Genomic DNA, 27,359 nt, shown 5'->3' with positions numbered 1-27,359 from the left:
CCCCTCCCCGCCCCGCCAACCCCCGCCATTCCCCGCCGGGAAGCCGGGGGGCTTCCTCAATTTAAAAGCGTGCTTGTGCTTTGGAGCTGCTGTGCTGCTGCTAGGCATGGGGAGCGATCTGGGACCTAATTGCATCCCAGTTTCTTCGCCGATTTCCTTCACCCCACCTCCTGCTTTTTTTTCCTTTTTTATTTTTTATTTTTTTTTCCTCGCTGACATTTTGAGACGACGAGACTTCCTGCGTCTCAGTTCCGTAGTCAATAATGTTAGTATTTTATTATTCTGTATAAGTCGAGGGAGCCACATGTGAGTAGGTGGTTGGTCAAGTGGCTTTTAAGAATACAGCATGTTTATGTGCTAGGTTTGGGGTTTTGGTTTGTTTTGGTTTTTCTCCATTGAAGGAGAAATATAAAGAATTTGGGATTACTCCCTGTTGTTCCACTATTACTATTTGGGGTTATTCACTATTACTTTAAATTTGTATACCTCGTGTGAAGTGTAACTGTGCTTGCAAGTTCTACTTGTTTTATTCAGTTTCAAATACTGTGAAGTTAGTCGTGGGTTAAACAGGAGACAAACTTAACTAAGAATATATGGAAAAAAGAAATCACAGTGGGTGAATGCAGAAAGGAAAATGGTTGTGCTAAGTAGTTTCTGATGCTTGCATAATGAGGCTGTAGTGTTTTTATAGATAAGTTTTCCACATGTTATGGCAATGAAAAATTACCAGAAATCAGCTTTGAAGTTAGCTGGGCTTCTTGGCCTCAGGAGAATGGGAGGATGTTTATTCTGCCTGCTTTCATTTTGAGTTTATTTTGTTGTAACTACATAAATTCCAAGTGCTTAATAACATTTTAAAGTTTGGGCTACTTCTATGAATTGCGATAACAATGATTTTCAGCTTTGACAGACTTGGAATAACTTGATCACTTTTCTTCATGTAGGTGTTTATGATACTTTAACTAGAAACTCTTAACATTATGTAGTTATATTTGCACTATTATATTGCCGTTTTCAGCATCAACATTACTTGTCAACTTCACTGCTGAAAGATTTGTTTTAGTTAGGAAATTTGTTGTGTCATTTGTATGTTTGACATGATTGTCTTTGTATTATTCAGTCAAGACTTTAAAGTGAACATTGTAATGCTAGTAATGTTAATTCTTGAGTTTATGACGTGATACCTCTGACTTAAGCTTACAAAGTAAAAAGGCAAGTTTAGGAAGTTCCTTTTCTGTATGACTCTTCCCAGCTGATGCATTCATGCTTTTGGATGATGATCTTTGAGTGAGAGTGGAACAACCTTATGTCACTGCCAAACTTTAGAGATGACAAACAGAACTCGTTTTTTTGTTCTGAACTTTCTACACATCCTTTAAAGTTCATTTTTAGGGTGGTATTTACAACTGGCAGGCCTAGTCGGAGCTCGTGTCCCATGCAACCAGAGACTGTCATCACTCTTTACTTGAGAAGCATGTTCAGAGTTCTCAGGGGTGTACAAAACGTTGGTACTGCACCGTGTGTGTATGTCTGTGTATTTCTGTTAGCAGTATGGTGCAAAGCTATAAGAATGAGCAAATTATTTATATACAGGGTGTGTTGATGATGCTGCTGATAGCTGGCATTTGCAAAAGCCTTTTAATGTTTTAAAAAAAACCTAAATTTATCCTAGGAACCTAAGTGACTTAATCTCTTGTGTGAAGAGACAGCAGCTGCATAAGGGAAAATTCTTTAACTATCAGTTGTTTGAAGAAGGTCATTGGAAACAGAGGTGAATAGTTCCCCTATCATAAGGATAGGTTTTAGTGAGCTGTTAGGGGCAAAATACTTGTTGCTGTACAAAATACTTGTTCCTGTGCATTACTAAAATGTAAGGTGTCAGGGAGAGATGAAGCTCACTAAGCTGTTCATAGGTTTCAGTTAGGGCTAGGTATTACGCAGAAAGGCTGCTGCTTCACCGAGTCATTAGCCATATTTATGTGAATTGATGGTGTAGTTTTTTTAATGTAACCTGGGCCTTTCTGGTCCTCCAAATACAGAAACAGCACAATGAATCTCTTTCTTGTTAAGCTACTGATGTTATTGCACTTAGAGCTTCTTTGCTGAACTTCCATATCTGCTGAAATAGTTGCAACAGAGTATTTTTCTAACCAGAAGTGGAAAAATGCATAGAGTCATATATTTGAACACTTGTAAGCATCAAAAGTGCTATAAATTTTAACTGTTGTTGATATCGGTAACTTCCATATTAGAGTTTTGGAATGTTTTTTTCAGTCTTCATTGTTGACAGTCAAGCTGCTTCTCGCTTCTGAAGTAAGACTTTTTATGTTTTCTTTCACTGAACTTTGCTTTAGACATATGCAAAGTCATTGTTTTCTTGACTTCTAATTAACTCATATGCCAGAAGTACAACACTGTATTTAAAATGGCTTGTACAGATTGGCAGTGGATAAGTAGTATGCTTTTGAACAGAGAGAATTAAATTAGTCCTAACTCTGCAAAGCACAGAACCTACTTTAGAAGAACAGTTGCCTTAACATAAAGTGATAACTTTGTTGATCAAGATGAAATTAATATAAAACCTATACTAAGGATTAATTTAGATGTACAGAGGAACTGGATGGCAAGTATATGTGGTTTTACAGTAGCTTTAGGTCTTCTAATGTCTCTCTAAGAAAGGCTGAGTTTATACCTGTTAATGTGGAGATGCTGCACAGAACACGGAAACCTGGTTATTTTGGGCTGACCAAATTTCACTGCTGAGACAAATTATCCTCTTATAGTGAAACTCTCCATGGGATTCCTAGTTTGTTGATACTGCCTGATTCAACCTCACCAAATTTCTTAAATTGCTACCTGTGGAGTTTTTTGGCTCCAGAATAGCAGTAAACCGCATTTTTGGTTCACGTGCTGTCTGCACAGTTTAGTATAAATTTCTTTTGTTTAAATTGGAGAAACTTCTTCCAAAACTGTTGCTTGCAAGTGTGATGTGGACAGGTGTGTGTTTGGGCACGCTGCCTGCAGTGTTCTTCATACAAATGGAAGAGCCAGAGAATTCAGGGTCGAGTCGGAGGTTAGCAGAAAGTGTATGAATGTTCTTGCTTTTGCTGTAGGTGAGCCTCTTCTTCCATAGGTCCATTGCCTGTCATTGCTCCAGTGCCCATGTTCAGATCTGTTTTGTGTATCTTGAACATGTCATACTGACAGTTGAAAACTTAATTCATGGTCTAAATGACCCAGCAGCTTTCTGCTAGGTACTACAGCTTGTTCAGGAAGGATGGCTGGATTGTCTTAACCATTTAAAGCATAACTGATTTGCACAGACTTCATTAATATTTCCTCCCTTGATTTCTGAATTTCTGCATGGAGTGATGTCGTTAGCATTAAGCCAGAAACTTTTAATCTGAGATTGCCAAAGCCAGTCCTTGTTGGAGGAGACTTTTTAAAACAAGCCAACAGAACTCAAAACAATGCCTCTGAAATCTGACACCGTGGAGCTTGAGCTCTGTGAATTTAGCTGACTGACCTGGTGGTGTGATGACCAGTACTGCTTCAGGAATCTGGCTTGAATCTGACTTGTAAATAAGACAGACTGAATTTTACTGAGGTAATCATTAGAGTCAGAGAAGAGAGGGGAGTAATCAAGAACTTTCAGTTCTGCATTTTGTCTTGGAGTCTGGAGGCAAGACTGAAAGAGCCAAAGATCCTGACTGAAGTTAAAGGTTTAAAGTTAACATTCTGTGGGTTGTTTGCACTATTTTAGGACACTTAACAGCCCACAGTTTCTCTTGCTTCGCCGGTGCTGGCCTTACTGTGCATGTCTTTCTGGACAAACTTAATCTGCAGCTGAGGTTTGGTGAAATATGAAGGAGGATTTATGAGTCGTAGCAAAAGCAAGGCTTGATGGCCCAAGGCTGGAAGGGATTTTTTGAATGTTCTTGGCACATGCTTAGATGTGTTGTGTCTTGGGTGGTTAAGATCTATTTCAGGGTGGATCAGAGATGAGTTTTAAACTTAGGTGGGATTTAAATGTTATAATTTGTTAAATATTATGACATCTGTTTTTAAGATTTCAGTTGGTCGTGTTGTCTTTTATTTATGTGGAGCATCCCAAATTTCAAGAGTATGATGTTTAGATTATATGGTGCTGATTGCAACTGTGTTTTGTTGATGTTAAGAAGCATAAAATCTTAACTTGAATAGCATGATAAAAATATACTGGTAGAACTGAGGTGGAGTACTGGCAGTGAGGAGAAAAAACTGGTTAGAACGACAGGGATTTTCAAGTGAGGTTAGGAAGAGGTTAAATGCAAAGCATGCTTGAAAAAGATGTTTGTGATAGGATTTTTGTTTCTTCTGAGAATAGAGAAAGGTTCCAATGTTGAAAAAGAAGACAATAGTACAGTACTTCAAGTGTGTATCTGACTCTTAATTATGTATGTGACAGTGTTACATAGATTCACCTCTATTTGCTGTATTTTCAGCTTACACGGCCTTCTTTAGGGTGTAATTTCATCTTTAAAAAATGCAATGGAAAGTTTTTTTTTCTCTTATCTGACAGTCTTCACCCCTTAAACTTAGAACAATGTATAGTCAGTTCCATTTGAACAAGTTTAAAGGTGTACAACTCTGGAAGCTCTAAAGACCTTTAGAAAGTTTATTTGTTTTTCTTTCTTCCATTTTTACACTGTTTTAAAATGGTTTTAACAGTGGCCATGTTACCAGGGTTTGTTCTTTATAATCCAGTAGTTACTGATAACGATATAAGAAGATATTGCCTACTGAAACTTCAGGTTGTGAAGAAAAAGTTGATTAGCTGTCAGCTTAGTACAGGCTAGAACTTTGTGTGGTGATTTTTATATAGGGAAAAAGCAGATGTGCATTTCTTGGAGAGATGAGATTAATTCACTATATTAATATGAAATAGTGGATCATAACACATCAGAATTAAACCACTGTAGCTGCTGCCTAATTTGCAGATGGTTTAAACTGCCAGCATATGCTCTTCAAAAATTCAGGTCAAACCAGAGCAACAACAATAGCATGTTAAATTTAAGGCTACATCATGTTCTGCAACTTTTTTTTTTTAAAGCAAGCCCTAAACATGCATTGAGTTGAGTGGCAGACCTTGACAAGGTTTGCCAGATCTGCCTTTGCTGTTGTCACGGTTGAGTAGCTGGGATGGGACTTTCTGTTCCTGTTTAATACTCTGATTTTTGTTAATGCTTAACTTAGCATTAAATCTGAGTAGCAGATTTGACATAGCACCAAGGTACTGACCCCATCAAGGCCTTAATGTCCCTAATCCTCTCAGGTAGAATGGTAGCACTGATACTTCTCTGTCCTTTCTCTTTGGATAAATTTAGTCGTTTAATCTAAGTGATTCCAAAAATGATGTATCATGAAATGTCACAGGTAAAAGCTAGAATGTCCTTATGTCTTTTCAAGAGGGAATATATTGGAGTAGAGTGTGATCTTAATGAGTTTAGGAAATAGTAAAAGGTAAGTCTAGGAGTGATGATCACTAGTATTTTTGAGCTAAAATGTAACTTGTAAATACAGCATTCAGGTTGGAAACATGAGCACTTGAAGTTTATTTCTCAGTGATAGCTTATTTTTAATTTAAAAATCAGCTAGCAGATGCTTTATTTGAAGTTTGTTGGTTTTGTGGAAGGCAGGAGGCAGAGAGAGGATATACCTTTACCTGTTTGTTTTATAGTAATTTTCATGACATGCTGTCATTTAAATGGATGAACATGGCTGAACTAGGGCAAGTTGCTTATTGCATCCCTGAATGAGTTCAGCAAACTGTCTTGCCAAATACAATTTTTGTGTTATTTTACAAAGGCACTCCTCTATCTCTTGATGTGCTACAGAAACCTTAGAGTAGCCTTAACTTCAACAAGTATAAACAGTTGAGCTTCAATTTAAATCTTTTTAGTTGGAAATAATTGGTATTCGCTTCAGTATTAATCTATATTAAAATGTAAGCTTCATGGTATCTTCTGGAGTTGTAAGATCTTCTAGAAGGCAACTGTGCTGAGAATTGTTATCTACTATCCCAGTGAAAGCATTCTTATTAACTCCTCAACCTTTAAACATGGGCAAGATGTTTGTGTAGGAAGGTCCTGTGCAGTTGACAGCATCCTTATTTCATTCTTATAAAATACATGAATATGAAAGCAGTAACTGTAAGAAGTGTTTTTGTGTAACAATTTCCATAGTTGTATATGACGTGACGGATTTAATAGGTTGTTTAAAGCTGTCATTTTAGTGGACAGTTTCAAAGCTTATTTTGTGCCCAACGACCGTGCTCTGATGGTACTGATGGAGCTGGAGACCGTCGTGGTGTGAGTCGTGTCAGTGTGGTGTTTTGCAAAGACAGACCTGCACGTTGCACTGCCAGGGTTATGCTGTGAACCGGCTCAGGGAAGTTACCAGATACTTGGTTGTTTTTGTAGTTTTAGGGGCAAGATGAAGGATTGTTTTTAAGTTACTAGTTCTCAGATCCGTGAAGCTTGAGCCTTACAAGTGGGTGGAAGATAAAGGGCTCCGTCAGCATCACTACTTCAGGAGGCTGCTTCACAGAATCTGGGTCTGAGTGATACTGGGTCTTTTTATGAAAACTAGTAACAGCGGCTGCCAGGCTATGTTTTGCCAGCCCTTTCAATTAAGTCTAATATCTGTTAAATTGCTTACGGTTTCTAGTTATGGATGAGTGAAAATTACAGTCAGACCATCAGGAAATTGTTACACAAAACTAAAATATTGATTGCTTCAGTTTATCTCTTAAAACCTGTAAAAAATCAACTGCAAAATCTTGAATTAAAAAGTGAATTTATTTTTTCAAATTAACGGTTGGCAAAAGGGGAGAAATTATAGTTCAAATATAAATACTTGCTTTGTGTTATAAGTAAAAATATTCATAATATCCAAAGGATGTTTATGTTTTGTTTCCTGATTGCTTTTTTTAGTAGCAGCTGAGTGGCTGAAGCTACTCTGTGTTGACATTCCTGATTATTTTTTTTGAAAGAGAGAAAAATTGTTTTAGTGGCTTCCTTTGTCCTTAATTTCAATTACTGTTTTATATAATCGATCTGAACAGGTTTTTTAATGTTTTCATTCACACATAGTCCTAAGGTCTGTATGATTCTTTTAGTAATTTTTTCTTTGCTTTGCCTTCCCCCCCTGCTCCTTTGCAAGCAAAGGGACAGATGTGCTAGAACTCACTTCGTGAGAAACTTGCATTGCAACTGATTTATTGATTTCAAACAACAGTACTTAGAATAATTTTAAAATGGGTTTAACTTGTTGAAAATTATATTGGGTTTTGTTGATTTCTGTCAATTTCAACTTCAGATGGTTTTTTTTAATACTTAATCCTCATGAAAATGAGGAGTGAAATTCTGAGATGATGACAACAGGTTATGGAAGTACAAGTGAAGTTTTTACTGTAGTTTTTCCCCCACATCATATGTAGTTAGCCTGAAAACTTTTCTCATTTTGTCGACAGAAATAGTATATTATATGTGTAAATGTGAAGGACTGATAATACAGCAATATACAGGGGACTGTTATGCCTGCCAAGAATGGGACTTCCATGTAAGCTGTCAGCTTGAACTTTTGGCATGGAGGACCCTCTTTTCTTTAGACTTTATGAAAGTCGAAGGAGACCAAACTGATGGTAAAGCTTTTGCCCTAGCAGAATGAATAATTGAATTCAGGAAAAAAATAGATTAATGCATAATCTGAATTAAAAATATTAGTTATACATCTGCTATTAAAAAAAAAACAACCTTTGAAGGGGACTAATCTTATGTAGTAATAGAACTTAAATAGTGCAGGCGTAAGGCTTCTACACAAGCATTGCCTTAACTTTCAGGAAATACTTGCTTTAATTGTTGGTAAGGCTTTTTGAATAGCTGTTGATACAGTAGCCATGTTTTCTGAAATGTGTATTTTGATGAGAGATCATAATGTTTTTGTTGGTCTCTGAAAGGTTGATTAACTTAAATAGCAAGTTGGCTTCAGAAAAGCAGCTTTTCAGTGTGCTTAAAACCAATGATTTGTCAGTTTCAAAAATCAAAGGTGGGGAATAAAAGTAGTAATTTAGAGGAAAGTTAGCTACATATCAATACAAAACTAGTATTTAATGCTGCAAGTAACCTTTATAGCTTTTTAAATACAGATTTCAGTAGTTGGTTTTTTAAAAAAACAACAAAACAAAAAAACCAAACTGGTAACATATATAATGAGCAAGACTAAGTGTAACATTTGGCAGTCTTAAATGTTAACATATATAATTTATTCTACATTCCTGAATACATTTAAGAAAGTTTTTAATAGCTACCTTTTGTTGCTGGTATCAGTTCAAAAAATTTTTAACTATAACTGTAGAGCATGCAGTAATCGCTGAACCCAAACATTTGTATGTTACACAGGACCAAGTTTAGTTTTGAAAGGCTTGGAGTTACAAGTCTTAGAGGTCAAACTGTTCTGAAAATAAGGCTGTGTTTAAATGTGAAAGTCACAAACAAATCTACGTCTCTTATGAAAAACTGTGTGGCTGTTTTTCATGCAGGATGCTCATCTAGGGAAGCTGTTGGTAGTTCTCCCAATACGGTGTAATCTTGTTTTGTGTTTCTGCTGAAGTGCTTCTGTGTGGTCTCCCAACTCCTTTCTTGCGATGTTGAGATATAGGGTGGTTAACTTGGGGACATCACCCTTACGCTTGAGGTTTGACGCCATATCTGTCTGTGTAGCTTGATAAGTGCAAAGCAGGGATGCTATGAGGGCTGTAGTGGGACTGTTCACTAGGGAGCTGGGTTCTTGCAAATTTAACCCATTGTGATGAGTTAGGTTTACTTTAGGCTTACTTTCCTGTTCAGAGAAGTACTTATATGAAGTAAAATACTGTGCTTAGGAAACATGAGGGCTATGGAGAGAGTACTGATTACATCCTTGGTACTTATGCTAGGCAAAGTCAAGCACAATCCTCTGATACTCTCCCCCTGCCCTCCTAATGCAGCAAGGCTAGATGTAATATTGCCAACATAGACTGAGATGACATTGTTCGTTTAACCATTGTGTTATGCTAGCCAGCAGAGAAGGTGGCTTAAAGCTGACTCTGTGATGCTGATAGGCCCAAAATATACTGAAGTCCCCTTATTTCTGTGAATGTTTTGAGTGTGTGAAGTCAGCTGATGTAAAAGATGATGCCTCATAGCAATTTGTAACCCTGCAATCAATGTTTACAGTTGGAGAAACATAATTCTGTTGTCCTTAACACAGATTTAACACAGACTGATCTGGGATGTAAATGCTAACAGTAAGGTTAACTTTTTATTTCCTTACCATGTCTCTTGTCTGCTACTCTGATAAGAAAAAATAATTGTAAAAAAATCTTGTTTTGTTTCTGTCAGTAACTTTATCTAATTGCCTTTGTTAGTCCTGTTACAACCCAGGGATCACAAACACAGCAACTGCAGAAGCATTATGGCATTACCTCACCTATCAGTTTAGCTGCCCCCAAGGAGATTGACTGCATGCTTACCCAGAAATTAATCGAAACCCTAAAACCTTATGGTGTATTTGAAGAGGAAGAAGAACTGCAGCGCAGGTGAGTAAACACTCACTCCAGCAGTGGTTTTCTCCTATCTTGAGGTTCATGTAGTTTTTTGAACCCCAAGCATGTTTATGTTCTTTCTGATGCTTTCTTAAAAGCCTAGTGGAATATTAAGTTTGGTTTTTCTCGCCTTAAGAGGAATACTTCAGAACACAGAAAGGACTTAAAATGACCTTTAAATTTTGGAGGCTGGCTTGCATTCTTCTTTCCTTTATAACTGTTTTGTTGTAGTGGCCCCTGTACTTTTTCTTTCCATATTAAGCTTCTTAGAGTTTTATTTTGCTCTCAGTACTGTTTCTCACTGTTCTTCTAGATGCATGTGTTTTATGAATTAAGGTTTTATTCTCGGTGAGTAGAATTCATACACCGAAAACGTGTGTAGGCCTTGCATGCTTGCATTTTTTTCTGAGCTTAAGTCACTTGAACATCTTTAAAGGGAAAAAATGGGAATGTAAGAATGACTTTGTTTCAGTGTATATATGTATATAACAAGATCTGTAGTTTGATCTGCAGTGTTACTGTAGGTGACTTAGTATGTAATGATGATCAGGGTCTTAAGAAATACTACTAGTTTGGTGTAAATTCATGACCTGTGACTCTGCTGTTTTATCAATAGGATTCTAATTTTGGGAAAATTAAATAACCTGGTAAAGGAATGGATACGGGAAATCAGTGAAAGCAAGGTATGGATATATTTTACATAGAACCGCTCATCCTGAGACTACTGTAGGAAGATAATTCCAAAATATGTTCTCAGTCTAAACGTGATGAATCTCAGATTTGGTGATTGAATTAGAAAAACAAATACCACCTTTGTGTAGCTGCTTTTGTTTCTAGGCAGCATCACCTCTTCAAAATAGAACCTTGTCAAAGAAAGAAACTAATAAATATTGGAAAAAGTTGTGGTAGTTGTAATAGTAATTTTCAGTTGTTCCCTCTTCTCCCAAGTTAGAAATAAAGCTTGACGTTTTGTCAAAATATGTATGTATAGTACTATGTTATTGTATGCTTAGATTGTTGAGCTTTGTGAACCAGTGCTAGACCTTGAAATGGACTCTTGCAGCTTTACGATCTGTGGTTTTGGATTTTAATGTTAGTCCTGTAATGTTACTTTTGTAGACTAATAGTGATAGTAGTGTTTTTGCCAGGTTATCGTTCCCTCTACCCTTACACACACCTGTTTTGAATGATTATAGACTTGCAAAAATGTAAAGATGGAAGTGGCTTTTTTTAGGGGTAAACCCCTAACTTTTGAAGGTATTTTGCATTGGCTGTATTTACGATTGTATTTCTTCTGTATACTTACTTTATGAAATGAGAATTTATTTATGAACAAGATTATGGGCTGGGATGAACCCGCTATATATATATTGATCCTTGAAAACAAAATAGTGAGAAGATCTTGATTGGTCTAAGATAGGAAGCTACTTAAGCTAATCCAATATACATGGCAAAATAATTTTGTTTTGTTTGTATCTTTTGCTGTGTAACCATTAATGTAGGGCTTCAGATTTTGACATTGCATCCTGTTATGAAAGGGTAATTGCCTTTGTCCACAGTCTTTTTTTTAAGATACAAATCCAGGAGCTTTAGTAGATGTACCTGTAAAATTTTAATGTTAAAATAAATACCTCTCCCGAAATCAAGCTTTTATTTAGAGAATGTAGTATGGGTGTCTCTCAAAGTAATTTAATAAACACTGATACTGTAAACAGTATTTTCTGTTGCTCTAAATTGGAATCCATCATCAATTTTTAAGTCAGTTTGATGATATCCCTGAGTATTAAGCAAAATGTGTTTAAGGTCCATAATATTTTAAAGCTGTTGCAACTGAAGTGTAGAACTGCTGGAACAATTACCGAGATTGAGGCAGTAATGTGTACTGTAATTGAAGTGTTAGAAATAGTTCCCAAGTGCCAAACATACCTCTGTCTTTTCTGTAAATACAAAGTTTATCATTTCAGTAGTAACTGCACCTTAACACAAACTTTGTGGAATGTTTTTCCTTTCGTTTTAAAATAAATTGTGTGTGTTGTTAAAACTTGTGAAGATAAAATAACCAATTTTATTTGTTCCCTTTAGAATCTTCCCCAGTCTGTAATAGAAAATGTTGGAGGAAAAATCTTTACATTTGGATCTTATAGATTAGGGGTCCATACAAAAGGTAATGTTTACTTTCATAATAAAAACCTAATGTGTTTGAACTAATGATGTATCTGTAAATGTCACACTGGAGTAACAAAGCCTTGGTGTCTTGAGTTGGTGTTAGTTTGGGGTTTTCTTTTGTCAGCCATCTCCAGTCTTCATTCTAAATAAGAAATATGTTCCTATATTGTATTCTTGTCATGTGTTGGGAAGCAGATAAAAAAGTTTGAAATTATTTAATAATAGAGAAAGTCGTATATGTGGCTTCTCATGGCTTGTTCTTTGAAAGTTACTACAAATGTTCTAGAACTGAAAGAAGAATGTCTGTATGTATTCAGTATGCTTAATGGCCATGAATGGTTTCTTATTTATTTATTTTTTCAATTGTTTTGACTTAGTATTCTTGAAGAAAAGCCATTCTGTAGGAAGAGAAACTAAATTTTCCTGTTTGATTTAAAAAATATTTGTCTCTTGCTGATGTTCCGTGTGTGTGTGAAGTGAGTAACTTATCTGTGCTAATAACTGATTTCAGGTGCTGATATTGATGCCCTGTGTGTTGCACCAAGACATGTTGAAAGAAGTGATTTTTTCACATCATTTTACGAAAAACTGAAACAGCAAGAAGAAGTAAAAGATCTGAGGGTATGTGAGCTGCCTGACACAGCTAGCTGAACTGGTGATGCTGAGAAGTTCATAGTGGAAAATGATGCATTAAATAAGGAAATATAACTTTACTATTTAAGCTTGCAGTGGATTTTTAGTTGACCTGAAGCAAAGTCTATCACCATAGTTGAAATAAATTCTTTCAAATTTTCTCTGTTCCCACTTAAAGGCACTCATTTAAAAATCTTCATGGTGGACTGATCTAGCATGTATGTTAACATTGCAAAGTTTCTGCTTGTTCTTTAGCAGCAGGCACCTGTAAATGTAAGTGTTGGTTTGAAGAGGATCAGGACGAAACTTGTGTGTTTACTGAAGGTTTTAAAGTACACTGTTATGCTGCTGTTTTTATAATTTCATGCTGCTTTAAACAATTACAGTGGTCTAAACCTTCTATATTGGCTGTCAACTGTGCATTTGAAAATGGAAGTTACAGTTCTGTGTGTCTCATTATTAGATTCTTGTGCAGGACTTTTAACATGTAAAGATGAAGATTTCCCTTGTGGAATGGAAGACACACTGGTATACAGAATTTTATTTCTATTTTACCTAAATGACAAGCCTCCCTAGGTCAGCTGGTGGGAGCTTTCATCTTAGTGTTGGCTCAGACTAAATTCTCTGTTTGGTTTACTCCTGTTCCCATAAAGTAAATGGAACTGTCCCTGCAGCATTCTTCTACTTTATGCATCCTGTAGTTGCTAACTACCATGGTAGTACAAACATCTGGTGTTAATACTGTATGCACAACCTTTTTGAATGTGTTATTATCTAAATACTTTTAGTAATATTTAAATCCACATCCTATAATAAAGATTATTCTGATTTTCAGATTTCTAATTAACTTTGCTATAAAGTCTATCAAACTCAAGCTGATGAAGATGATTTAGCAGCAAGGTAGATGACTGTGTGCTATTCAGTGTAGCTCTGCAGCGATGAAAATAACCTTTGAGTCAGGGTGTCATAACACTTTCCAGCTAGATCTGAGGAAGTTTGTACATCTCCATCTTTCGAGAACCTAGACTTTCTTAATGGTTGCTCTGGTGGGTGTGTCTGAGAGACTTGTGAACGTCTTATTGTGCTTAGGACATCCTGCCAACCAGTAACATCAAGGTAACCTTAACTAAGGTTAAGTGTATGGAATAGTGTTGTCTCCTCCCCTTGTGGTCTGCAGATCTGTGTTAAGTTCAGATACTCAGTTCAGGAAGGTGATACTCCTAGTTGATTACTAGGAATATCATAGTTTCATTAGTAAGGTACTTTAACAAGCAGTATCCATAATGACCACATTTAGAAAAGATGCTGGAGCTCTGGAAACTGGTGAAGTCAGACTGCGTAGTTGCAGAGTTGTCTCTGTTATTTCTTATAAAATACTGACTGCAGAAACAAGAGATGTAAGAGGCCTTTTAGAGTAAGAATCCCTGTAGGTTGGCCTTAGAATACTTAGATGCTGTGAGGAGTAAAAGATGCTTGATCATGTCCTACATGTAGTGAAAAAGAGAGTTGAATTTTGAGGTAACATCATCAGAGCTGCTTGGTATGAGTGGGTTGTAATTAACATCTAGAAAGCTACAGCACTTAGTGGGTCAGTGCTTACTGCATAGATCCTCAATGGTGGAGAAAGGCATTGCTGACAAAAATTGACACGAAAACAGAAAAGGATCTTTGATTGTTTAGAGCTGCTAGCTATTGCTTGTAAGTGGTCTTCTCCATACTGAAAATAAAATGTCTTTTTCCCCCCCTCAGGCTGTTGAAGAAGCTTTTGTCCCAGTTATTAAACTTTGTTTTGATGGAATAGAGGTAAGTTCATCTTTTATTTTGTTCTGGTAGAACATGGTTAAAACAAAGTTTTCAAGATCTCCATAACTCATGTAGTAATTGTTAATGTGAATGCTAATAAAGTGATTCTCCTAAGATCATACCCTAGTCCTTTACAGCTGTCCTTAGTTGTGTCATTTAAAGCAGGATTTAAGACTGAAAGAAGTCTTTCTTGATGTACTTAATGCTTTATGTAGAATATCTCCCTGTTCTTCTTTTTAGTCAAACTAACTGACTGATACCTCATCTAAGACTGGAAAGGCAAACTGACTTCTCCACTCTGTGTAATGCCCTTGCTGTGTATGGGACAATGTCAAACTGGTTCATTGCTGAATAGTGTCTTAGATGTTTTGGCCTTGAATAGCTATGATGACAAATTATTGCAGAAGTAATAGCAAAGAAATCTGACATAATTTCAAAATTTACACGCTTGCTCAGTAGCTTGCTGGATTTTCAGAAGTTCCTGTTTTCCGTAATCAGATACGTAGACTTCTCATAGATACTGATCCCATAGAGAGGCTCGTAGTTGCATGTGTGCTTTACAGTGCTAGATGGGAAAGGTCTCCTACTTTTTCTGTAATTCAGTGGTAATTTTGAGAATATTTAGGTTAAAACTAGGTTATGTTTTCATGCTTTAGTCTATTGTTCTAGAATTTTGTTTTCTGGTGCTTGTCTCCAAATGATTTTTATTTCCATTGGCAGTCAACATAACTTTAATGTGTGTGCTGGTTCTGTACTGGTCTTAATGTGTATTTTATCCTCTTGGAAAGGGAGCCATAAGATAGATGAAGCATCTGGAACTGTTTCTGTTCATATCTGTGAAGGGTGTTAGTATGTATCTTTAACGAGATTCTTTGCACTAGAAAGACTACTGTTAATATTAATGAACTTGATGAAAACGAGTTACAGAATTAATTCCACAGAAGAAGAACAGGTTTTTTAATGTCTTCTCTTTTTTTTTTTGTTCTAAGATTGATATTTTGTTTGCAAGATTAGCACTGCAAACTATTCCTGAGGACTTAGACCTACGAGACGATAGCCTACTTAAAAATTTAGACATTAGATGCATACGAAGTCTTAATGGTATGTATATACAGCTTTGCAGTTTGACTTGTCTCTTAATAAATATCCTAGACTGTTTGATACAGTACTTTAGTTGTGGACTTGACTGAAAATGTAGCAATTCTGTATCTGGAAATGAAGTCATAGCCAGTTTTTTGTCTTTTTGAAGAGAAGGGTTGTTTCTTGTTAGCCAGATTTTTATAATTTTTTTATCTTTTATTTGGGTAGTAATTGGTGCTGTCTAGAAACTAATGAGACTTGCAAGATGAACGTAGACAAAATTGCTTCAGTGATAAATTTGGAATATAAAAATATTGTCAGTTTGAAGTAAAGTCTTTATTGGATTATCAGCTTGTATAACCCTTAACTTTTCTATAAGACTACAGCTTAAATTATTTACGTACAAGACAGTAGGGTTTCAGCTTGTGTGCAGCTTGACAGGCAAGAGGAAAACTTGATAATTTGAAATAACCGCAGCAACTTGCACTGTTTTGTGAAATTCACATTTGTGCAGTCTCTAGAATTCATACTTGTCTCTTACTTGCTTTGAGAGGAACTCCTAGTCTTAGATAATACTGTTTTCTTGTAACCAGCTTTCTGCAACTGTGTAGTAATTATAAACGACTACTTATTCTTGATTTAAAAAAAAATCAAGCCGTTAACACTGTCATCTGTTCTGTTATGCTTAAGCCTGAAAATATATCAAAGTAATCATACAACTTGTACGTCTAAAAACTTCTTTTTAGCCTGTTCTCATAAAGTCAAAGTTTTGACCCATGACTTCCAGGTTTTCTGTAGTTCCATGAAGATGCGTGCTCTTTGAAATCTGTCTGCATGTTCTGTGATACACTGTGTGTAATCCCGTAACAGCAGACCTTAAAATATGTTTTTCTTAAACAGCTTGTGCAGTTCTTTAATGACAGAAAATCAAGCAGCACCCCAAAACTGTTAACTGTGTGTGCATGAATTGTCGTCTTGAGTGCTCTGTAAAACAGTACAGAAGAAGAAAAAAAATAACAAAAACTGTGTTAAGCTTTGAATACAGTGAAAGCAGTCAGAATAGAAAATAAGCTTCCAGCATGCTGATCTGTAAAGTTTCATAGCTCTGAAGGTGAGAGACGGTAAGCCAGCAAAAAACTTTGGAAGCAGCAAGCGTAACGGATTCTTTCTTTTGGCAGGTTGCCGGGTAACCGATGAAATTCTGCATCTAGTACCAAACATTGACAACTTCAGGTTAACACTGAGAGCTATCAAACTGTGGGCAAAACGTAAGCAGTTTTATTCCAAAATGTGCGACATTTTCATTAACTCTTCCTGTTACTGATAACTTTCTCCTTTTGTTTCTTTCCCTGTCAATCCGCAGGCCACAACATCTATTCCAATATACTAGGTTTCCTTGGCGGTGTTTCCTGGGCTATGCTAGTAGCAAGAACTTGCCAGCTTTATCCAAATGCAATAGCATCAACTCTTGTACATAAATTTTTCTTGGTATTTTCTAAATGGTATGTTTGTTTCTTTTTAAATTTAGAATACACTAAAATAAAATTGTTTGTAGACACTAAATTTTAGTCCTGTTTTTATGGTATCACTTTCAGCTGTTACCAGATTAAGACAGTAGTTATAAGCATCGTTCTTGCTGCCAGGATGTTGTTAGCGTGAAGTTTTCAGTAAGTCACCCAACATGTCTTGGAAGTATCCAAAACAAAACCACTCAGTTTTTAATTAAAATTTTCTTAAGTATTTTTTGTAACCCAGCATTACTTTTCAGATAAAATACATAGTGCAAAAGAAGAGCAGACACCCTAAAATTTAGTCTTTTAACGTTCAGATACTGGAATAATGGGAAAAAGAGGTATGTCAGTATCTGGTTTATGCACATGGCTTAAGTGCGCTTCAGGAGAACCAGTGGCAGAAGTGGGTTTTAATCTTGTCAGTGTGGAGAAGTAGGTGTTTAGGAATTACATATGGTTTCATACTCCTGAACTACTTACCTCGGAAAGATGGTTTGAATAACTGACGGGAGTAATGGGAACGTTCCAGGTAAATTTGGGAATGGTACAGAAGCAAATTTGGGAATGGTACAGAAGTACACTTTGCAGATTACACATGAATAGCATTTTTCTCGAAAGTGTGTGTCTGAATACTTGTATTATTCATGAGACACTGACAGATTTTTAAGAATCATGGTACCAGCTCATTGCTTTACCTCAAATATAGTGTCTTCTTAAGGTGAAGATCATTTATGCAGTTTCATTGTCTTGAAGCCATAGGCTTCGTAGCCTTGTTGAGGTATCTTGCTACACTAAGCTAATAGAGGAAAATTGGTTGCCAGCTCTGTTTAAAATGTTTATGCCGCTGTCCCTTTTACATGTGCATAGCATAGGAGCATTAATGTACAAATACCAACAGATAAACTGACTTACACTCTTTGTAGGAAGATAACTGTACTCATGGGAGTAGAGATGACTTGAAAACAGAAGTGTTACTCCTTTTTTTTTTTTTTAGTATTTAATTCACCATGGTTTCTTTTTGTCTTCATTGGATTTCTTTTTCTAATACATATGCTTTGTAATGACACTGTAATGCTGTAGTCATGCTGGCTGTTCTGTAGTTTGTCCATGAAACAGCTAGCTCAAAGATGGACCCAATGTCAGTCTTCATAGAGGAATTTCTCTTTGATAGGTATGTTTCAAGAATAATTTAGAGGAGTTTACTTTCTAAACCCGTGGTTTTAAAGCTCTAAAACTGCAGAAAATTCTTTGTTCTGATGCCCTGGAGAAGCTAATTACAACTGTGTTACAGCTTATTTAAACAACCCCAGTTAGACCAGCTTAGTCTTGAGGAAATGATGCTATACCTAGAGAGCAGAGTTCAGAAGGATCACATTCAGAAGTATTGTTTGTTGAACGTACGTGATTGTATCCAGTAGTCTTATTCAGTGCTACAATCTTTTCGAACAGGGAATGGCCAAATCCAGTGCTATTGAAACAGCCAGAAGAATGCAATCTTAATTTGCCTGTATGGGACCCAAGGGTTAGTGTATTATTTTTTCCCCTATAAGTCACACTGTACAATAAATTCAGTTGCTTAAAGAATCCTAGGTGAACGTCGTTGAGTTTATTGAAGTTATTATGTCTTTATAAGTAACCTCTAGTTCTCCTGAGTGTGGAGCAAAGTTAGCTTAATTCTGTAAACTGACCACTTGAAGCACACTTGCTGAACAATGTACTTTTTACTCCCAACTTTCACAATAAGTGATCTTAATAAATATTCAGTGTAACTAGATATATGCCTTAAAGCAATGCATATTTGAAAAACTGCTTACTTGAAACCACTTGCTTCTGACTTAAAACCTATTACTTTTCCAAATACATTGAATTCACTTCACTGTCACAGTCACAGCCGGATAAGTTTGATTCCACGTAGTTGTAGTAATGTGTGTCTTTTTTTCCTCTTGGACCAGAAAAAATTGTAACTTGAAGTCTTAAATTCTTTAGTGTATTATTTGTAATATTTGGTCTCTATCCTTGTAGAACTTACAGTAAGGATATCAGACATTAATATTCTTCAAACAGTCAATACAGCAGCTTGCAGCAGATGCACAGCTCACATTCTGAGGTTTCAGTGGGTGAATGTGTTCAATGCTGTTTTGTCAATTTTAGAATAGTGTTCAACTGATCTTTTTGGTGACCAGCGTAAGTACCAGAGGTTGAGTTGTATTCCCTTTTGTACTTCAAATCTGTTTTTCTGGCTGACCGAATTCCACATTTAAGTAATCTGAGGGAGTTGAAAAAGTGTTACTGAGTCTTGCTGTTATTCCTGGGGATAGGGGATTTGAGGTCAGTGAGTGATGGGAACTGTCTACGTTGTAGTAGCTAAACAAAGTGGAGTAAGTTAATGACAGGGTTTTATCTTTAATTTACCATCTACAAGATTGCTACCCTAACGCTACTTTAGATGTGTTTAGCGTGTGTGTGTGTTGTCTTGTCCCTTCTTTGTTTCCCTGTGTGCTGTTTAATAAAAGGTACGTTAATGCAAGTGATGCTTCAATCAGGTTGCCTAGAGCCTCTTATCTTAAGCTGGCTCTTTACTTTCAGTACTGTTACAAAGAGAAAGTATAAAGTATTTTTCGCAAGGTCTGAAGACAGTAATTCTTCTGAAGCTGCTCATAAGGTGATGAGGTATCCTTGTTTTGATGTGATCACAAGCTAATTTATTAAAAAGAGAAATTGTTCTGTTCAGTTGGTATTTCTGGACTTGGAAATGCCTGCAACTTGATCTTGATGTGCTGACAGGTTACAGCCCTCCAATGTCGCTCTGGTTCAAGAATAATGTCCTTTGTGAAGGCAATGTCCTTGTTTTGTAAACTTTCTCTGAACTACTGGTAAATTTACGTGGTCTGCAGACTAAGATCTCTTAGAACTTGAGGCTCGATTGTAGTAAAGGAAAAATCCAAATTTGTTAATTCATGTGTATGCTTGAAAAAACTGATTGGCTGTTGTTATACGTAGGTAAACCCCAGTGATAGGTACCATCTTATGCCTATAATTACACCAGCATACCCACAGCAGAACTCTACCTACAATGTGTCCGTTTCCACACGGATGGTCATGGTTGAGGAATTTAAACAAGGTAAGTCATATCTTATGCTCTCTCTAAATGTATTCAGACAGATTTAAAATAGTTCCATTGTGGGTATGCTTTGTTAGGGGGGATGTGGGTAGATGTTAAATAGCTTCTTGACATGAGTCTCTTCCAAGGGAAGTGCAGCTTGGTTGTTTATGCTCGTGTGGCTTAAGATTCCAAATTCAGTAGAGACTTCTGCAGATCTGTCCTTCCCTCTTAGAAACTGAGGGTAATTAATTAGAATGGCTTGTGCTCTGAAAATGAGAGTGAATGGTGCAATATCTGATTGTGTTTATTTTAGTGTCTTTAGATTGTCCTGCCACATGAAAGATTAATGTACTAATCCCACTTGATGGCCGTTTCTAGGCCTACTATAAGACAATAGACTTGCTCAAGGAGGAGTCTTCTAGATGTATCCTAGTAATCTACTTGGTAGTTATAGTAGATAAGAAAACACCTTGTCAAAGCAAGGAGCAGACTTGGTGCAGAGAGCAGCTACCAGTTTCTTTACCTTGTACAGTGCCTTGCACAAAATGATTCAAGTACTGTGAGGAAAAAAGCCCTCTCTCTTCTTTAGACTGAGTCGTTGCTGTGGCATATACAGAAAATTAAATTGAGCTGTTACACTGCAAAGTAAAAAGATGGGAAATCATTAGCCTGATCAATTAGCATACATTTCTAAATATGTCTTATTGAGGTTCATTTTAATAATATGACTTGTCTGACTAATGATCACTTAAGATATACAAGAATATAAAGCTTGTTGATCAATTTGTTTGAATTTGAAGGGGGAAGTAATTAATAGTAACCTTTGCTAAGTTAATAAGCTGTTTTTACTCTTGAGTACTAAACTGTATTTTTAAAAAGAATAAATGTTTTTTTATAATTTAGGTCTTGCTATCACAGATGAAATTTTGCTGAGTAAGGCAGAGTGGTCCAAACTTTTTGAAGCTCCAAACTTCTTTCAAAAGTACAAGTATGTATTTTATGGCATGGCAGAATATTTTAAGTTTTATCAGTTAAAATATCTAACGATGTTCTAGGATAGAATCTTAAATATTAGGCAGTAGAACTGCAATACTTTAGACTTCCAAAGTGTTTTGTTGGGGTTTTTCTATAAAGAGGGGGAGTGAATGCCCAGTTGTCCTTTCTCTTAGAAAATGAGTAATTTCCTCAGATACATTTTCCTTGTCCTTAGCCTGTATTTCAGAAACCTGGTAGTCCCTGAGCAGATATTTAGAATGTCACCAGTTAACTATACAATAGGTATGCTACCAATACAATCAGAGATACTGGCTGGTTTGACTAACACAAGTGTTTTTTAGTGGTGTCAGTAAGTATTCTAAGATGGGTCTTGCTTCCCAGGAAACAAGTTATTAACAGAACTAATTTTGGAGGTAAATATTGAAGATGAATACGTGCTTGAAACTGTTTTCTTCTGTCAATACAGGCAACAGTTCACTCTGATAATAAACAGTATTTTTGCAATTGTGTTGACAAACTGCCAGATGTACCAGTTATTACTAGACTTACTTTTTTATTATGAAGTCTTAAGGCTTTTGGCTCTCTATTAATCCTCTTTCACACCTAGCTTCTCGAATTTTGTAATGTCTCTAAGGGAAATTCTGAAGTTCACACTTCACATTTTTAGGGTTTCTAGTAATATGCTCGTGGGGCAGAAGCTTGTTAAATGTATATGGACTTGCTGAAAGTTGTATTTTTATAATAAATATGCATTATTAAAATACGGACTACATCTTCTTTGCCCTCAGTTGAAATTGGAGACCCGTTTTTCTTGAATCAAGATCAAGTATTTTACAGTTGTTTCTGTGTTGGGTGGTTGGTTGGTTATGTACTAATCTAAAGAAGATTGAAATATACAGTTCCCCCATTAAAAGAGACTGATGACCTTCATAATGTGTCTGTGTTTTGTTTCTATACCTTTTGCATGATAAAAGCTTTAAAACATTTGTATGGCTTTTATGTTGTACCTTGGAGATTGTTTGGAAACACTTCAAGAGCACTATAAAGTTAAGTTCTTTTTTGAAGTTAAAAATGGGCTGCAGACAAATCAGTGTCTGCTCAAGAGGTTGCTAATAAGTTCCCTAGTACATTTTATTTTTTCTTTCAAAAGTAGGAAAAAATAAGAAATACTAAATATTATTTGAAATAATCTCCATTTTGATAGGTTTTGTGTACCAGCTTTAGCCATTTTATCAGTTTCAGCAATAAAAGCTTCTCTTGCCAACATTAAATCTTCAGGTTTTATATGTTCTGTGCAAAATGTCTTTGCTTTACTTAATGTTTTTTTCAAACTGTGGAATGGTATTATGGAGCCTACTTCAAATTACACAAGATTTTCTTTGTTTTATCATATAACTTAATTTAAATCTTTGGTTAGTAACCCCTAGGAAATAAAAATCATGGTATGCAGTCATCAGTGTGTAATAAATGTGCTCTATTGGTCCTATCTCCATCTGAACGGTAGATGTTTCGGATGTGTTTTCCCCTCTTCACACTCTCCTGCTGTTTAAATTGTCGATACCTTGATTTACTCCTCCTGAAACTAAAAGCAGCAGTGTAGTGCTCTGCCAGATAAGAGATCTGATCCTTGCTCTGAGGCGTACTTCTAAAAACACTTCTTCCCTGAAGGCGTAGCTGTAGTAATCTGTATTGCACTCAGTAGCAGTTAGTTGCTTAATATCTATGTTGATCATAAATGCTTTTGACTTGGTAGCGGTGTTTAAAATCAACTTTGTGATGTGTAACTAAGGGAATCTGGAGGCTACTGCATACCAGCATGATGGGAGCAGGTTAGAAATTGGGGAAATGGGAAAATCTGGTTTTGTTACTTATTTTTCTTATTTGAAAAATGTCAGCAATTAATTTGAGTTAGGAAGTTACCATATGTGTTATCTGCCCTCGATTCAGGTTTAAATTTTTCAGATGAGGGGGTAAACAACAACAAAGAAATACAGTTGGTGGATACGGTGTTTCACAGGGAAGTGACAAGAATAATTTCAAGTGGATATAACACGAATGTGAAGTGTTACATGAGAATGGAATTGTTAGAGATTAAAACCAAGAGGGAAGTATGGTGATGGAAAAAAATAACATGTAATGAGCTGCAGCATATTTTTTATCTGTGACAAAGACAGATATCCTGCTAAATAAACAGAATATAATCATACCATTCAGAAAGGTACTTTGAACTCTTGCCTTGATAGGACTTAAGAGAAAGCTGGATAATTTAAAGTGTAAATCCTGGACAGCTTCATAAAGAAAAATTGACATGAACATGTTCAGGTGTTCACAGTTTTTTCAGAAAGTAATATGACTTTTAAAAATACCCTTTTTTTTTTTTGTTGGTACTGATGTTAATGGTGGAAGACAAGTCCGTAATATTAACATCAGGTTGTCTCCCTATCAGCATTGTGCATTCATAAAGATAATTCAGCAGCACCATTTTCTAAAACAACAAACAAAACCAATCAAGCAAACAACCAAACCAAATCCATGTACTTCAAAATAATACCCTGCATCTAGAAATCACCACTGAGAGATAAAAGCGTCACTTCAGAATTTTTTTCTTTATCACGAAGTACTGGGTACTTTTGAATTGGACACTTTCTTTGTGATAAAATTAGAATGAAGAACTGATAACAAATCTCGTCTTCATAAAATTTAGCAGTGAGACCTTGAGACTCTAAAACTTCAGTATGTCTCAGTTTTTAACAGTTTGTACTAGTTATGTTTCACTGGAAATGGCAATAGCAGATTTCCAGTGGTTAATTCCCCTCAGCACTGTTTAACAGTTGCAGAGCGGCAAAGGGTAGAAATTGCATCTGTTTTTCTTTTTCAGCCATCAGCTAGCACTACTTGAGCAAAAATAGCTAATAATTATCTTCATAAAAAAGACTTAGGGGTTTTTTTGTTTTCTGTGTGCTCACCAGCCAGTTAAGGCTCAGACATAGCCAGATTTTTTTAAAAATTGTTCTTTAGAAGTGTATTTCAATGAGCTCCTTTTAATAAGTAATTGGAAAATGGGTTTCTTCCAATACTTGCAGATTTGAGATTTCTCTTTCAATTTATACATGGTTAAAAGCAACAAAAAGTTTAAGTTGTCTTTCCTAAGTGCAACATTCTGCACGTGTGTGTGGTATGTACGATGTAGGAGTCTTATGGATGAGAGCTGCGTATCTGTCCCTCCTTAGCAGGAACTAAGATTAGAAATGAGTTTCATACAGAATTTGAGTAAAGGACCCTTATTATAATTTTTAAGTGTGGGTTTTTTTGTGGGTGTTTTGTTGTTGTTTTCGGTTCGTGCATCATTGCTAAATTCCACTTGAGTTGGTAGAATGTGTGTTCCCAGAGAGGCTGAACTTTCTAGAAAAGTCTATTTCATTTCTATCTTCTCGCCTCTCCCTACCCCAAGCAGTATTTAGGAATATAAATGATTGAGTCATGGTATCCTACAAGTAACTAAAATGAGGGTTTCAGTAAGATACCAGGAAAAACTCCTTAACATCTTCATCTGAAACAGTTAATACTGCCAAAATGCAAAAAATAAGTGGATAAAATGCCCTGTTGAGAAGGAGAAAGAAGTTCCTCCAAATATTTTTTTTCCTTTTTTTTTTTTCCTCTTGCTACCTAGAGGTCAGTGCAGAAACACGTGGTTACTGCTTTGATCGTTGATCCTGACTTATTTAAAGGCCTGTAGCATGAGAGGACTCTTTCCACTATTGTTTTCCTACCATCGTTGACCTGGGGTCCCTTTCCGAGGTTATTTGTACTAGGGTCTGACCCCTCATGTTGCTACCATTTGTTAAACCTTTCTCTGAAGATGCCTAAACATACTGTATTGGTATAGAGTAACGCCAGGTGGGAGAACTTAGGATGTTAAAATAGACTTCCCAGCTAAACTGCTGAAAAACCCGACTCTAGACATGTAAGGCTCTGCCACCTCCCTCTTTGTGAACTCGAGTTAAAAGTGATCGTCTCCTATTCCACTCTCCTTGGGCTTCTTTGTCTACGATCCCATTCTTGCTCTGTATACTGTTTCTTTGAAATTTACTTACAGTGGGTATACACTGATTATCCTGGAATATAATTGAGAGCTTAAGAAATATCATCAGAGGAAACAAACGTTCCTCGTGAAGTTTCAGATAAGTGTCTTTAGACAATTCTAAAATGCAGATATAAATTTTTTAAAACCACACTTAGCGTTATTTTTGACTTTGAACAAATGAATATATGCTAACCACTCCTCTAACTATTCAGAAATACTGTTGTGACTAAGACGACTGACATGTAGAGATGGTTGTATACAATTGTGTTTACTGGCGAGGAGTCTCTGGTAGTCAGTTAAATCCCTGATCTCATTAGGTATTGCCATGTCTGTGCTGTTTTTCAACTAGTGCTATGTTCCTAGTCTTTTATTAAGGAGACTTGCATTAAAGTGTAGTTTCAAATGTCCCTAAAATCTGAGATGTTTCAGGAAGTCCATTACCCGCACGTTTGGGGGACATAGCCCCTTTGTCTACTTCACAATACTTAATTTTATCATAGGGTATATACTTAAGCTGTAGTTTGCAATGTAGAACTTACTGCAAAGTTTTAATATTAAGGTATGAATGTCTAGTTTTAGACGTATAAATAGAATAGCATATTGTCTTTATCTCCAAAGGCATTATATTGTACTCCTAGCAAGCGCACCGACAGAAAAACAGCGGCTAGAATGGTGAGTATAACGCTTGCTATTTAAAAGAAAAACAAAAGAACTAAACAGAAACCTGTCAGCTTTGGATGCAAGGGAATATATAGCCTGATTTTTAATAAAGCAAACTGGAGCTTCAGTGCTTCAAAGTTAAAAAAAGACAGTACTCTTCTGGAAAGCAGTAAAAACTAAGAACTAGGGAGTGAAGGCTGTTGCTTGAATTTTGCTGCTGTGCAGTGCTGTCAGGCTCTCTTTATAAATCTCTCTTTAGCCTTATGCACTTCTAATATGTTTATTAAAAAACAATGCGAGGAGGTATGTTTTTAATAGCGGAAAATAACATCTTTTAAAACAAAAATGCCTCTTTCTGTTGTTTCTGCTCTCTTTTTATTAAAAGTTTTAAGATTGTCAAGTATTGGGAAGTTCTTAATCTTTAAAATTCATCATCTGAAGCCAAAAGAATATTTGAGAAATATGTCGGAGTTTATCGCTTGACTGCTCTTTACCGATGTCTTGCTATTTAATGCCACGTGTAAAATCAGGCCATAATGAGAGCTTCAGGGCATTCTTAAGCTTCCCTTGCTTTAGTTTTTGTAAACTGTTCACTTGGTTTATTGGTCTGACTTAATCTGTCATGTGTAGTGTGCTTGTTCATTTGTAGTCTGAAATATTAGTATAAGGAGAATGTTGAGGGTTTTATCCTGATAAGTATTTAGATACTTTGAGTATTTCATATTAATAAGAACTTGCTAATAAATGACATTTATGCAGGGTGGGCTTGGTGGAATCAAAAATCCGTATTCTAGTTGGAAACCTGGAGAAGAATGAATTCATTACACTGGCTCATGTGAATCCACAGTCATTCCCAGCACCCAAGGAGAATCCTGACAAGTAAGCAAAGCTGTTTTTTCATGTAATGGTGAGGAACTAACTTAGCAAAAATACTAATTCATAAATAAACTTTTATAGAATCTTAAATGGATTAATTTTGTATGACAGCATTTAAAGGCAAACCATTTTCAGTTTTTCTCAATTGCTATTTGTAAAACTAGATGTTATTTATTCTCCATGAGAATGTTTCTAAGCCATAAAATAGCTTTAAGGAAAGAATATATTTTTTTTCCTAATAACTATAAATTGCATAATTTCTTGCTGATAATCCACGTTAGCTCCTGCTACTTAGCTGCTGCTGTTTGAGCATCTAGCATCAGTTGGTAAGACAGTTTTAATGATGAGGCAGCATTGAGAAGTGGGTAGAAAATCGGGCACAGTAGAACTGAAATCTTGAGTAACTAAGTACATTTAATGTTGTTAAATTTAGCAGTTAAATTTGGTAGTGGCCAATGTTAGAATTTCTTGGGATATGGAAACTGGAGAAAATACCAAGCACTTCAAACTGGTTAGGATTAGATAAGTTTTTCAACTCCTTCCCCCCTTTGCCACCCCCTGCTCTTCCATTCAGAACAATGATTGCAGGTGTGTGGGCTGAAAACTCCTTTTAAGACTTAATTTTATTTCTAGATAGTGGTGTAACTAACTGGTAAGGAATCATTTTTGTGTGAAGAGTGAGAATGGGGAAGAAATTGTCTTTTAAGACATCATCTGCTTCAAGTGACAGGATGGTGCTATTTTTTAACATTTTACTCATAAATAACGTGCATGTTCCAAGTGGAACTGGACAAAAGCAGGTAGTGCCTCTTCAACGTTATT

General features: G+C 36.1%; 1 protein-coding gene across 1 annotated transcript in view; it reads left to right on the top strand.

Moving 5' to 3' along the window:
• Window positions 1-9,442: 9,442 nt before the first annotated feature.
• Window positions 9,443-27,359, top strand: part of LOC104533844 (poly(A) polymerase alpha) — a 29,507-nt gene continuing 11,590 nt past the window's right edge. The window contains exons 1-13 of the mRNA XM_010179161.1: window positions 9,443-9,619; window positions 10,242-10,308; window positions 11,708-11,789; window positions 12,303-12,412; window positions 14,174-14,227; window positions 15,217-15,328; window positions 16,486-16,575; window positions 16,671-16,809; window positions 18,268-18,340; window positions 19,819-19,939; window positions 20,825-20,909; window positions 25,620-25,673; window positions 26,421-26,540. Coding sequence (XP_010177463.1) covers window positions 9,546-9,619; window positions 10,242-10,308; window positions 11,708-11,789; window positions 12,303-12,412; window positions 14,174-14,227; window positions 15,217-15,328; window positions 16,486-16,575; window positions 16,671-16,809; window positions 18,268-18,340; window positions 19,819-19,939; window positions 20,825-20,909; window positions 25,620-25,673; window positions 26,421-26,540 — 1,181 coding nt within the window. The 5' untranslated portion in view covers window positions 9,443-9,545. The remainder of the gene's footprint in view (window positions 9,620-10,241; window positions 10,309-11,707; window positions 11,790-12,302; window positions 12,413-14,173; window positions 14,228-15,216; window positions 15,329-16,485; window positions 16,576-16,670; window positions 16,810-18,267; window positions 18,341-19,818; window positions 19,940-20,824; window positions 20,910-25,619; window positions 25,674-26,420; window positions 26,541-27,359) is intronic.

The sequence above is a fragment of the Mesitornis unicolor genome, unplaced genomic scaffold, assembly GCF_000695765.1.
Source record: "Mesitornis unicolor isolate BGI_N332 unplaced genomic scaffold, ASM69576v1 scaffold23212, whole genome shotgun sequence".
NCBI classification, from domain to species: Eukaryota; Metazoa; Chordata; class Aves; order Mesitornithiformes; family Mesitornithidae; genus Mesitornis; species Mesitornis unicolor.
This window is presented reverse-complemented; position numbering and strand designations above follow the sequence as displayed.